Raw genomic sequence first — 12,907 nt, 5'->3', positions numbered from 1 at the left:
ATATATCCAAAAAACTTCACTTCAACATGCAATCGATATGAAATCGATATGATACTCTATTCTCATACTCAATTTTGAAGTCCACATTATATTTTACACTCATGGGACATGCATATTTGAATTAGCCACATATCCAGGGTTGAAGAGTCACGTGTGGTCTGTTGGCTACCACATGGGACAGAACATTCTAGAGGAAGCATGGCATGACTTTGGAGGTCATCCAGCCTGACTTGTTCATTGCAGAATCAACGCAAATACAGGAAGTTTGAGAATATGTCCTTCTTTGTGCTGTGAGTGGCCTCGATGGGATGAGAACGCATCTTCACCAGACCCCTTGTTTTAACTCACAAAGCTGAGGAGCTGCAAAGCTGCACAAGGACCCAGGGCTCCCGCTGCTCTGGGGCTCTCTCCTGGGAGGCTCTGTGCCCTACCTGTCTTACCTTCCTCACAGTTCATCTAAAAAGGCTCTGGGAACCATCTGGATGCCAACCCAGAGCAGTCACACTCAGCTTCCCCATCTTCGCACAGAGACAGTGTTTTATGACTTGTCACCCTTGTCCCCAGAATCACTGGGTTCCGACAAACCACGGAATAATTCTGTCCCACTAGGCAATGGTTCTCAGCAAGTGTCCATCACAATTACACAGAGGCTTTCACAAACTTCACATCACTGGCTCCCTTCCCCAGAATCCCAGCTGACAGGTGAGTTCATGCAGATAGCTAGAGTTTCAAACAGGTCCCAATGATTCTACTGTGGCCCTCTCCAACACCCAAGGACCTCACGCTGTGTGGGAGGCACCAAGACCCCCTGCTGCCTGGCAGTGTGCAGCAAGTCAGGAGGTGGACCAGGCAGCAGGAGGCAGGGCTGGCCTGAGTGCCGCGGGGGCGGGGCTACCTGGCCTGCCTTCCCTCCCAGCTCTATATCAGCTCCAAAGGACACCTTCAGCTGCACTTCCTGATCTTGCAGCCTTCCCGGTGGTGCTGTGAGAGCCAGCGGATCAGGCAGGCATGCAGTGCGTGGGACTCTTCCTGATGGTCTTGGTGTCCTGTGTGGCTCTGCGCCCTGCAGAAGGTGAGTGGGGACAGCGGCCGCTCAGGCTTCCCACAGAGGGAAATCAGTGCTTGTCGGACAGGAGGCAGGGCAGTACTCTCCCTCTTCAATGATCTGTGACTAAAGATCACCAGGGCATGGCATATGTTAGAATCTAGGTCTCCAGGGAATTTCAGGAAGGCAATTCCATGTGAACAGTACATGCAAATTACCACCTGGAGAAGGAGGTCCTTGGGTTGGCATTCCTTTCTCTGAAGACAGTGGAAACAGAGTCAGGACGGACAGGGTACTTACTGCCTAGGGAGAGCTGATCTTTAAAAGGCGAGCAGGAGGAAAGGGCGTAAATGCACAAACTGTATCTGGGGCATTTAAATTGCGGCTTGTGCCAGCACGTAGCGGGAGATTGTAACTCCACCAGGACAGGAAGGGACCTGCTTTACAGGAGTGCCCACTGGTGCACGCAGGGAATGTTAGAGGTAGGCACCTGATAACACCTGGCTGATGACGTATTGTATTAAATTGGATCCTAAATTGATGCGTTCAGCACAGAGGTAGAATGTGAATTTTGTTTGTTTTTTTTTAAAGTATTGTTTAAGAACAACATTTCACATGTACACACTTTTGTGGTTGAAAAATATGAGTATAATTGGACTTTAAAATTCCTTTAATCTTCCTCTCGGTCTCTCCTCCTCTCTGTATATCTGACTTTCCAATAAAAATAAAATAAATCCTTAAAGGAAGCATCCGGCACAGTAGTCTAATGGCTAAAGTCCTCACCTTGCAATGGCCAGGATCCCATGGGCAGCAGCTTTAATCCTGGTTGCCTCGCTTCCCATCCAGCTCTCTGCTTGTGGCCTGGGAAGGCAGTCAAGGATGGCTCAAAACCTTGGGACCCTGCACCCGCGTAGGAAACCTGGAAGAGGCTCTGGGCTCCTGGCTTTGGATTGGCTCAGCTCCAGCCACCACAGCCACTTGGGGAGTGATTCAATGGACGAAAAATCTTTCTGTCTCTCTTCCTCTCTGTATATCTAACTTTCCAATAAAAATAAAATACATCTTTTTAAAAATTGCTTTGAAAAAGCTAATCTGGCAACCGTGGTTCTTCAGTGCATACCTGCAAGTACTGCTTGAAGTGAATTAGCACCGAGGAACAGAGCTTATCTAGATAACTGGGAGGGGAAAATATGGGTAACCTCTTCTACCTTTTATCATTCTATCTTATCAAGTACAGACAAACCTGTCATTTTATATATTCCTGCACTTTTTTTTTCCCCTGAGAAAAGCACCACTAAAGTTTCCAGGGTTATCATCACTGTTTCTCAAAGACTGTCTGCTAATGCTCTGCACGTACTTTTGGCATCTCTGCCAACTCAATTTTTTCCTGATTCTTCTTTGCATTAAGTTTTGAAGTAAGGTGTGCCTCCTGCCAGCTTCCTGACCTATTTCCAGCTGTTCCCAGAGCAGCCAGGGCAGCAGCAGCACCGCCCTCCTGTAGAAGTGGGAACAGCAGGCAGGGAGCGCACAGGGCACAGAGCGAGGCTGGACCACAGCCAGGAGCAGCCTTCCCGTGGGAAGGTCCTAGCAAATACACTGGAAATAGGGGAGCCGAGAGGCCCCCAAGGCTCTTGGTGCGTTTTATGGTTTTGGTGCGGGCTATGAGAAAACCGTATTTCCTGGAAAACCCCGACCTTTTGCCATTTTAACAAAAGTGACTTGGGTTGGAACGCAAGAGGGCAGTTTTCAGTCATGGAGCAGAGAGGGGGGCACCAGCACTGCTTCCCCCAGCAACCTTCCAGAGTCTGGGTGTATTGGCTGTACTGGCTGCCCTGTGAGCTGGTGATTCAGGCTCCAGGGAGGGGTGGAAGACCAAGTGACATGGGAGTGGGGAGGGCTTGGCAGGAGTGGGAAGTGGGCAGCCTTGGCAACGATTGTAGGGGCAAGAGGACAGGGAAGTAGCCCGTGCCAGTTTGGGATTTGGCAGATGCACCGAGGGCTTTCAGGCAGCAAGCACTTCCATTCTCTGGATGGTGTCTCCAATGGCTATTTTGATGTCCTGGCTCAATAGCTGGCATCCCTAGGCCTTCTGCTTAAATGAGGAAGCAGCTACTTCTGCTCACAAGGAAAGGACTTGGAGTCCACCCAAAGCTAGGGCGTCCTCTGCATCTGCTGACGTGGCCAGTACTGCATCCAGAAGCATGCCCATCAGCCAGTGCCAGTGTCCGGGCTAGACCATTTGAATCCATAGCCTTGTGAGCCTGACTGGTTTTGTTTTTTTTTTACCTTCCATTAGTTAAAAAAACAAATAAACTTACTCTACTTTTTTTTTTCCTTGTGTAAAACTCTATGTTGTAGCTACTGCTGGATAATCTTTAAAAAATTGTAGGCTTGAGGGATGCCCCAGGCAAGTCAATGACCTCAGACTCCCAATGGGCAAGGGCAGACCTCCAGGGACTTGCTCGTGTTCCTGAAAGCCTGGCCAGGCTTCCTGAAAACGAAGCCACTTCTTGTTCCTTGGCCTAGCCTCCAAGAACTCAGCAGCCCTGAGACTGCCTGACATCAGGACCCTGGATACCACCCTAGGCTCCAGCTTTAGGGCCACGGGGACTGCCAGGCTCAGCTGGTACACTAGTGCCACCTGTCATTTAGAAGTTTCCTAGAAAAGAAGCGTCAGACTGAGACAGTACTGTGCCCAGCAGGTACATACAAGTGGAGAAAATTGGGCTTCACTGGGTCCCAAATTGTCTTCCTGCTGGCAGCCTACGGGAGGAATCATGAAAAATATCCCCTCTCCCCCCAAATTGGGCAATTTCAAAACACCTACGAGTGGGGAAGGAAGTGAACGATGGTTTTTCCTACAGCTTGAGGTAGGGCAAGCCATGCCGACCAGGCCTGGTACCCAGCACCAGGTACATCCTCCAAGCTGCTGGAGCACCCCGGAGTACAAGCCCCGCAGATGCTCCATTGTGGATGCAAAACAGACCGCCGGAGGGCCACAGCTGAGCCCAGGCGAAGACCACCCGCCCGCCCTTTTCCTGCGGCTGCCTCTTGCATCCCTCTGGCTCCTCTCCCTGAGGCTTGGGCTGGGCCGCACACCGTTCCTGCCTCCGGGCCACGCACCTGTTCCACCCCTGCCCCATTGGACGCCAACGCGTGGTGGGGCAGGCTTTCAGGCGTCGGTTTGGTTCGTGAGTTCGCAGCTTCTGATGTCCGCTTGTCTGGTTCAAAGTTTGTACACAGCCTGGGACACAGCAGCTTTTGGCCCAAGTGCTGGGAGTGGAGGGTCCTTGTCACCCCCCGGGAGACCCCCCGACTGTGTTCCAGCCTCCTGGCCACCTCGAGGGGCCCAGCCCTGTTGTTTCAGGCACATGGGAACTTGCAGATCTGTTTCTCTTCCTTCCCTCTATCTTTCCAATGAAAACAACACACTCTAGCCGTTGCAATAAATAAATGTGGAAAAGTTAACGAAATAGAATTTGGTTCAACCCACATATTTGAATGGCCAGTTGTTCAAACCATTGGGGAAATACAAAGTAAGCCAATGCGACCGTTTCCGCCTCATCATCGTCGACATTTCAAAGTGAATGGTGATGGAACCCTGAAGCTGCGGTATGGCAGCACCAGTGGGGGGAAGGCGCACCCCCAAGCTCCGCCCAGCTCTCTGCCAGTCTGACCCGAGCAGTGGGATGTGCGTGTTCTGTGTCACTCCCTTCCCTCCGAGTCTGGATAGGGCAGACCACCTTTCTCCAGTCTCTCACCCACCCAGAGCCCCATCCTCATTTCAGGGTCCTTCTGCTGGGCCCCCTGTCGCTGACTGGTGCCTGCGCCTTCTTCCCTGGGATGGCGCCTGGGTACCCGTTTCTCAGGCCAGCAGAGAAATCCCTCTGCTCAAGTTACAAACGAGTTCTTAAAGAAAATTTCAGTGTGAATCTGTTGGGCTATATCCTGCCCAAGGCAAGTGGGCGATTGGAAGGTGGGCTGGAGGGGACAGGGAGGAATTTGCTGCTGCACCTCGGGTGCAGTCCTGCAGGGACCCCAGACCCTGGCTCTCCCAGCCCTCTGGGCGCTGCTGCTTGGTCCACCTCCAGATGCAAGAGCGCACTCTGAAATACAATAAGCTTCACGCATGACTCTGGGGCATCCCGCACATGTCTCTTTAGGGCGTCCCTAGTCCAGCAGCCACGCCTGCGTCTGGGTGAATGCCAGTCTCAGCCCACAAGCAGTTTGTTGCCCTTCACACCCCTGGCCACACCCAGAGGTGGCAATAGGGGAACCTGTGTGGGAAGGCTTCAGCCTCTTGAACCTCATCTCAAATCAACTTGCCTTTCTAAACAAACAAAAATTCATCTGCATAAGCTGTGTAAAGAGGACGTGGTCTTTTTCAGTTTACTCGGCACTCCTAAATGTCGCCTAAATAGAAGTTGTGGAGCCATAGTTGAAATCCAAGAGAGTAGTTGGCCACGCTTTAAAAATGAAAAAGCTAGACGTTTTCATGGGACAGCCGCGAGGGGGCAGTGTTACCTAACAAGTCTCACCGCCGCCCCAGGTCAGCTGCCCGGTTTCCATCCCTCAGGGCCCCCTCCTCGGCTGAGCCCGGTTTCCATCCCTCAGGGCCCCCTCCCCGGGTGAGCCCGGTTTCCATCCCTCAGGGCCCCCTTCCTGGGTGAGCCCGGTTTCCACCCCTCAGGGCCCCCTCCCCGGGTGAGCCCGGTTTTTTGCTGCCCTTTATATTCCTGGCTGTTTAAAGAGGGAGCCAGTAACTCCTGTCAACACGTTCCAGTTTCTGGGCTGCCTCCGGTCATTTGTTAGTCAATGTGACTTCTCACCTCTGAATCTGAGAAGTACAATCCAGTTTACTAAATCAGTGTAGGTTCCGGGGCTTTTCTTGTTTAAACTAGACTTAGGTTGGTGTCTGCACTTGGAGAACTCAAATTCCTTAGGTTTGTTCTTGCTCTTGCTTCTTAATTCCCACCTTACTTCTGAGGATACATCCCATAGTTAGCTACTTGGGTCTCAATTAACCAAGGTGGCCTGCATGATGCCTTGAAAGCTGATCACCTGTAGATGGCTAAACTCAATATTTTACTTTGTTTGGAATATTAAAGAAGTTTAATTTAGACAATAGGCAGCAAAGAGATGATAGTTTTATAAAGATCAACACATCAGTCATTGAAAAGACAACCAGATTTTCCAGAAACCCTTCTGCTTTCTGAGAGTTGGGGGTCCCGGTTGCGTGAACGCTGAGGGTCCCGGGGTCTGCCCCGAGGGCTGACTGCAGTGTTGCCTCAGCACCTTCCTGGCAGCTCAGCTTGCACAGCTCGCTCAGCTCGCTGTTGGTCTCCAGGTTCTGAACGTGCCTTGGGTGTTCCTGGCTCTGAGCGTGACTTCCCTCCGTCTGGATAAGTCTGTCCTCACTGCCCTCCGCCCCTGCACAGCGGTCCAGGCTGAGCCAAGTCCTTCCCGCCGAAATGTGCTCCCAGACCCCGCAGGATCCCTGCTCTCAGATCTGCACCTGCCCAGCTGCTCTCATCCTTGAGCAAGGCAGTGTGAGCGCCCATGAGCGGCGCTGCACATCGCCTTTTCGCTGATTTTGTGCCTTTGCCCAAATTCATTTTATCTTCTCCAAACGCAGTTTAAGTTGCACTAGGTAGAAGCCTTTCCTGCCCTGGTCTGTTTCACAAAGCCCTCGGTAAGGGCCTCTTGCTAACCTTAACGAACATTCCAGTTCTGTGGAATCCTAAAGATGAGCTCCATGCCAGTGCTTTACACCCTGTGATCTGACCCTTCTTTTCTTTTGTCTTTTTTTTTTTTTTAGCCATACTGCCCTTTGCTTCCAGCTGTTGCACTAAGGTTTCTCCGCACGTTTCCAGAAGGCTTCTGAGAGCGGCGCATGCGTGTCACCTGCAGAGAGCCGATGGAGATTGCGATCTGGATGCCATCGTGTGAGTGTTCTCGAGCGAGGAGGTCTAACTACTCAGTGAGCAACAGGTGGGAAAGGCCTTGCCTGGAACAAAACACGCAGGAAAACCACGGAAGAGTCTGTCTTTAGACTCCAGGTGGCCTGGAGCAAATGCACAACCTATGTGTTCAAGGAGGTGCGGAACCCCACGCTAGCCCTCCAACCTCCTCAACACCCTCCTGCCGTGTAGTTAGTCATGACTTTCTTAAGCTAAACAAGGAAGGCTCCGAGTGAAAAAGCAACTGTGCACAGAAGGTGACTGCGTCTCATTTCATGGCTTTCGCTGTAACTTTTCCCAGTCAAGTATAGGATGGGCGTGGCTGTTGTTTTTACTCTCTGCATCCATTACAAGTGAACCACAAAGCTCAAGCTGAAGTGTAGTAATACCTGTAGCGCTCACAAATGTTGCGGGCAATCCAATTGCAAATGTTCTTCCCTGCCTTCCATTCTGGTATGTGGGCTTATGGGGAACCTCTCTATTTCCCACCCAATGTTACCAAAAGCTGAAGACTCCCCTGGGCTTAATGGCTGTGCGGCGACATTAGGACAGGTCCCAGAGGCTTCTCATCTACCTGCCTTCAGTACATGTCTCTGTCTGTTGTGATCCCTGGGATGGGAGAGAGGGTTTTTCCCGTTTCGGGGGACTCTAGTACTCAAGAAACACTACACAATGTTGAGAGGCCGTGGAAGTTCATAGGAAGAATTTGTAAGTTGTCCACTGATAGGGTTTTTTTTTTTTCAAGCTACAGGACTGAAATGTTTTATCTGAAAATGTGGGCGTTTTTCTGGGAAGATGGTCCATCCATTTTCTGATGTACTTGAGACGTAACAGAACTTTAAAATCATACCTGGTGTCCGATGTTCTGGAGGGGGCCGCTCTTGGCCCAAACTTTTAAGCAGCACGAGTGTGGGAGAAGAGAGAGGGCGAGAGCTGTCTCAGCCTCTGCGTGGATCACATCACGAGGCCACGTCCACCAGCTGTGGGGGTTTACCCCTCAGGATCCCGCACCATCTGCGGCGGTCCAGGGGGAACCCTAACTTGAAGATTGCTTCAAGTTCTCTTGTTGTAAGTCTGGTTAGGCTATGCCAGTCTAGTGTTTTCATCTGAATGAACACTGTTGAAAATAGCTGAGAGTAAAATCATTGTAGACAGCTCACGAACAGATAGTGGATGTTCGCCCGGGAGGGTGGGGTGTCCACCCAGCTACACCGCAAATGCCTGAGGTTACTCCAGCTGTTCTCAGAAACATTACATTTTCAACTGTTCTCTGCTCCTTCTGCTTTGTGGGCATTTGTCACCTCGGACTGAAGGAGGTGTGGGAGCTGGCAGCAGGGGCGCCCCGCCAGAGTGAGGACGTTAGGGCGAGAGGCAGATTCTAAGGACACATCAGAAAAAGGATTTTCAGAGAAATTCCTTTGAGACAAGCAGGTGTTAGAGACATAAACCAGGAACAAAACAGCAGTGTAAGTCCTCATGTCAAGAAGGAAAAATATGACCCAAACCATGAGTTTTCACTTCTAAATGCCCTTAGCTTTATTTATTAATTTTTAAAGAGATTTATTTATTTTTCCTGAAAATTAGTTACAAAAGGGAGGAAAGAAAAAGAAATCTTCCATCCACAGAGGCGTAAGACTGTGTATATATGTATATGTCTATATATATATTTGTAAAGATTTATTTATTTTCATTGGAAAGCCAGATTAACACAGAGAGGAGGGAGAGCCTGGTTCGCTCCCCAAGCAGCTGCAATGGACAAAGCTGATCAGATCTGAAGCCAGAAGCCAGAAGCTTCTTCCATGTCTCCCACGTGGATGCAGGATCCCAAGGCTTTGGGCCTTCCTCAACTGCATTCCTAGGCCACAGACAGGGAGCTGGATGGGAAGCAGAGCAGCCAGGATATGAACTGGTGCTCATGTGGGATCCCAGTGTGTGCAAAGCAAGGACTTTAGCTAGTAGACTACCATGATGGGCCCTTGTGTATATATATGCATATATACACATCAAAAATAAGGAAAAATATTTTTTAAGGAGAGAGAAAAAAGATATATATAGATAAAATATATTAAAATATCTGTGAAAGATGGTAGTAATTTTTTTTATTGATTACATTGCATTATGTGACACAGTTTCATAGGCTCTGGGATTCCCCCCACCCCTCCCTAAACCCTCCCCTATGGTGGATTCCTCCACCTTGTTGCAGTATTATAGTTCAAATTCAGCTGAGATTCGTTCATTGCAAGCATATACCAAGCATAGAGTCCAGCATCTTATTGTCCAAATAAATTCAACGGTTTCTTAGGGAGACCATCTCTGGTTTGAAGGTAGAGCTGGCAGAGTGTCATCCCGAAGATGGTAGTAATTTTTGAGGCCTGAGATGGCAGCTTTTTTGCTCAAAGCAATCTGTCGTGACTTACTTAAGAAGTTCTGGCTGCTTCTAAACACAGCCGCAATGAGAAGTTGGTTATCTCTGGCAGAGTTCTGAGGTTTTGGAAAGCACATGGAGATTATCTGCTAAGAATAAAATTTAAGATTATGAAAGAAATTTATTAAGGAAAAATTATGGATATTAAAGAAAAATCCTTTTTCCAAAGTGGTTGTGAAGGGATGTTGCATTGAGAGGAATGGTAACAAAATTAAATTTAATAAACAATCCAGGTTGCAGACTCTGCCAGGATACTTTTTGGAATCCCTTCAACTGTCTCCAGTTACTTTATGTGGGTGAGAAAATTGGGGGGGGGGTGGTCTTATACCCTCTTAGAATTCATTGTGGGATGTGGCCGTGCCTGCTGGAATATTCTAGCTATGGTGGTAGGGGACAAAGTGTGGAATGGGGCTTCCCAACATTGCATCATCACTTTTTACCCTGATGGGATAAGCCTGGGATGTAAGTTACAGGTTAAGCAACCTTGAAATGCAAGCTCTGAAACATCGCAGCACCTCAGAGCTGGGAGCCATGTGCTGACAGCTGATTTTTCCTTGAGCTTTATTGAGAATGTGAAGTCCCTGGTCCGGTGCAGTAGCCTAGTTAGCTCAAGTCCTCACCTTCCATGTGGTAGGAAGGGCACTGGTTCTAATCCCAGCAGTCCTGTCCCATCCAGCTCCCTGCTTGTGGCCTAGGAAAGGTAGTCGAGGATGGCCCAAAGCCTTGGATCCATACATCCCATGTGGGAGACCCAGAAGAAGCTCCTGGCTCCTGGCTTCAGATCAGCTCAGCTCCGGCCGTTGTGGCCATTGGGGAGTGAACCATCCTCTCTGTCTCTCCTCCTCTCTGTAAACCTGCCTTTCAATAAAAATAAATAAATCTTAAAAACCAAAAGAGAGAATGTGAAGTCCCTCCCAGCAGGCCTTTGGAACAGGGACCACATGCTGGTTGCTCCCCATTTTCTTGTGCCCCCACAACTATGAATCCTTCCTGCTCCGCCATCCAGTCCTCTCTTCCAGCCCTCCCTTGGACTCCCCACTCGCCATCTTCCTCCTGGGGTTGAGCTGCAGGTGTGGCCTGTGAGCTCAGGGTCCTGCTGACAGCGCAGGGAGGGGAGAGCCTTTCAGACCTTTGCAGAGGGCAGGAGTTTCATTGCCAGTTTTTGTTTTGTTTTGGTTTGGTTTGGTTTGGTTTAGTTTGGTTTGGTTTTTTTCCTACTCAGCTCCACTACATCAGCAAAGCAGCTGATCACAGTGAGAACTGATTTTTTTCTTTGGACGACCTCTCTATGTAACACACTCGGAGGATGCCTGCTTATTAAGAAGTTATCCTCCTGGCGCTCTGGCTCCGCATGTTAAGCTACAGAAGACGTCTCATTTAAGTGCTGGTTTGAGTCCCAGCTGCTCCACTTCCAATCCAGCTCGGTGGTAATGCACTTGGGAAAAGATGTGCCAACAGAAGTTGACCCATGTGCTTGGGGCTCAGCACCCATATTGGGGACCTGTATGGAGTTCATGACTTTGGCCTGGCCCAGCCCTGGTTGTTGTGGCTACTGGGCGAGTGACCCAGTAGGTGGCTCTCTTTCCCTCTCTCTGTGACTCTGTCTTGTAAGTTTAAAGAGATGCCTCAGAAGAATATTCCTTTCGAACATTCCCTCGCACGCTGGCTTTATTCACTCTTTTGACCACTCCAAATCACACTCATTGAAGAGCCCGGGATTAGCTGACAGTGACGCCCCTTGGATTATCTAAAGAGTCAATAGCCTGATCTCAGTTTCTCATTTTCCCTGCAAATAATTGAGTCCAGGGTTTCAGTTTAATAGTATCTGCGTAGAACTCATACAATGCGTGATATTTACTAAGAGCTGTATGGCATCTGACAGAGAACTGAAAGTGATTGATATCGTTTGTGGCAAGAAGTGTTTTCAGTTACCAACAAGTTTGTCTGTTACCTTAGGGTTCTTCTAATCAATGTGAAACTTCATAGAATACAGTGAAAATGAAAACAAATTCTGAATTATGGTAAGGATCTACATTGCAGCTAAGCAAATGTTTATAAAATTTAACTGATTGTTTTGTTGCAAACAAAATCAGGCTTATTGTTTGGACAATTTTCACCCCATGTCTGTGCTGAACTGCCAAATTCCCACTTGAAACAGGGCCTTTAACTGGCACAATGGTTCAGTTGCTAAAATCTTTACCTTATACACACTGCTCTTCCACATGGGCTCGGTTCATTTCCCAACTGTCTACTTCACATCTGATTTCCTGGTTATGGACTGAGAAAGCAGTTGGGGATGATCCAAAGCCGTGGGATTCTGCACCCACATGGGAGACCTGCAGGAAGCTCCTGGCTCTTGGCTTTCAGCTCAGCTCCAGCCACTGTGCCATTTGGGAAGTGAACCAGCGGATGGCAGAATTTTCTCTTTGTTTCTCCTTCTGTCTGTAAATTTGTGTTTCCACTAAAAATAAATAAATACAGAAAGAAAGAAAGAAAGAAAGAAAGAAAGAAAGAAAGAAAGAAAGAAAGAAAGAAAGAAAGAAAGAAAGAAAGAAAGGGAGAACGAACGAAAGAAAGAAAGAAACAACAAACAAACAAAGAAATTCAGCCCGTAAGGGTACAGTGTCCAAAAGTGGGAGTTACCTGTAAGTCGTGAGGGTTTTGTTCATTTGTATTTCTACTGGACTCATGTATGGGTCTCATGTATTTCCATTTGTCAGCCTGCATGTCCGGCACAGAAAATACTGCATCAGCCCAGAGAATCCTGCCCTCGGGGAGTGGATGAAAGAGCAAACAGCCAAGGGAAATGGTAAACATAGAATCTGCCGTAAGAAGAAGCACCCCAAGAAGAACCATCAAGGGGCGCGGCGCGGGAAGCATGTGACAGGTGGCCACGAGACGTCTCACAGGACAGCTGATGCCTAAGACCACAGAGACGATTCCTGCGGTGAAGGAAAGCATTTATCTTCAGATAATCTTTTAGCAGGAGCGTATAATTGCTCCAAGTGTTTTATTATCAGCTTTTCCAAAGCTACAGAAAAGCTGAAAAAATGGTATAAGAACACCTGTGTACCATTCACCTAGATTCACTACTGCTAATATGCCACATTCACTTTCTTCTTTCTCGTGTGTATACAGAATAATTTTCATATATATATTTTCATACACACATATATGTATCAAACTTTTTTTGACAAGCTGTTTGAAAATAAGTTGCAGACATATGACACTTCACCTTAAATTTTTTTGACATTATAACTTGCATCCTTCAAGAATAAAGACATTTCCTATGAACTCACATTATTAGCTTTATACCTAAAAACTTAACAGTTTCATTTAACATGTATGTACCATATTCAAAATTTCCTAACATGTTTCCAGATTATTTTATATAACGTTTTCAAAATCTGGGAATCAGTCAAGGTCCATACATTCAAATTAATTGTTATATTTGATATCTTTTCAAAATACATATTT

General features: G+C 48.1%; 1 protein-coding gene across 1 annotated transcript; it reads left to right on the top strand.

Moving 5' to 3' along the window:
* Window positions 1-1,008: 1,008 nt before the first annotated feature.
* On the top strand, window positions 1,009-12,355 carry CCL28 (C-C motif chemokine ligand 28). Its single transcript, XM_040977336.1, has 3 exons — window positions 1,009-1,072; window positions 6,864-6,990; window positions 12,151-12,355. Exons 1-3 carry the CDS (start codon window positions 1,009-1,011, stop codon window positions 12,353-12,355), a joined length of 396 nt encoding a protein of 131 aa, XP_040833270.1.
* Window positions 12,356-12,907: the final 552 nt, after the last annotated feature.

This window comes from Ochotona curzoniae, unplaced genomic scaffold, assembly GCF_017591425.1.
Source record: "Ochotona curzoniae isolate NIBS_2020 unplaced genomic scaffold, NIBS_Ocur_1.0 contig_2754, whole genome shotgun sequence".
In the NCBI taxonomy this organism is placed as follows: Eukaryota; Metazoa; Chordata; class Mammalia; order Lagomorpha; family Ochotonidae; genus Ochotona; species Ochotona curzoniae.
The sequence above is the reverse complement of the archived record's forward strand: the minus strand, read 5'-3'. Positions and strand labels throughout refer to the sequence as shown.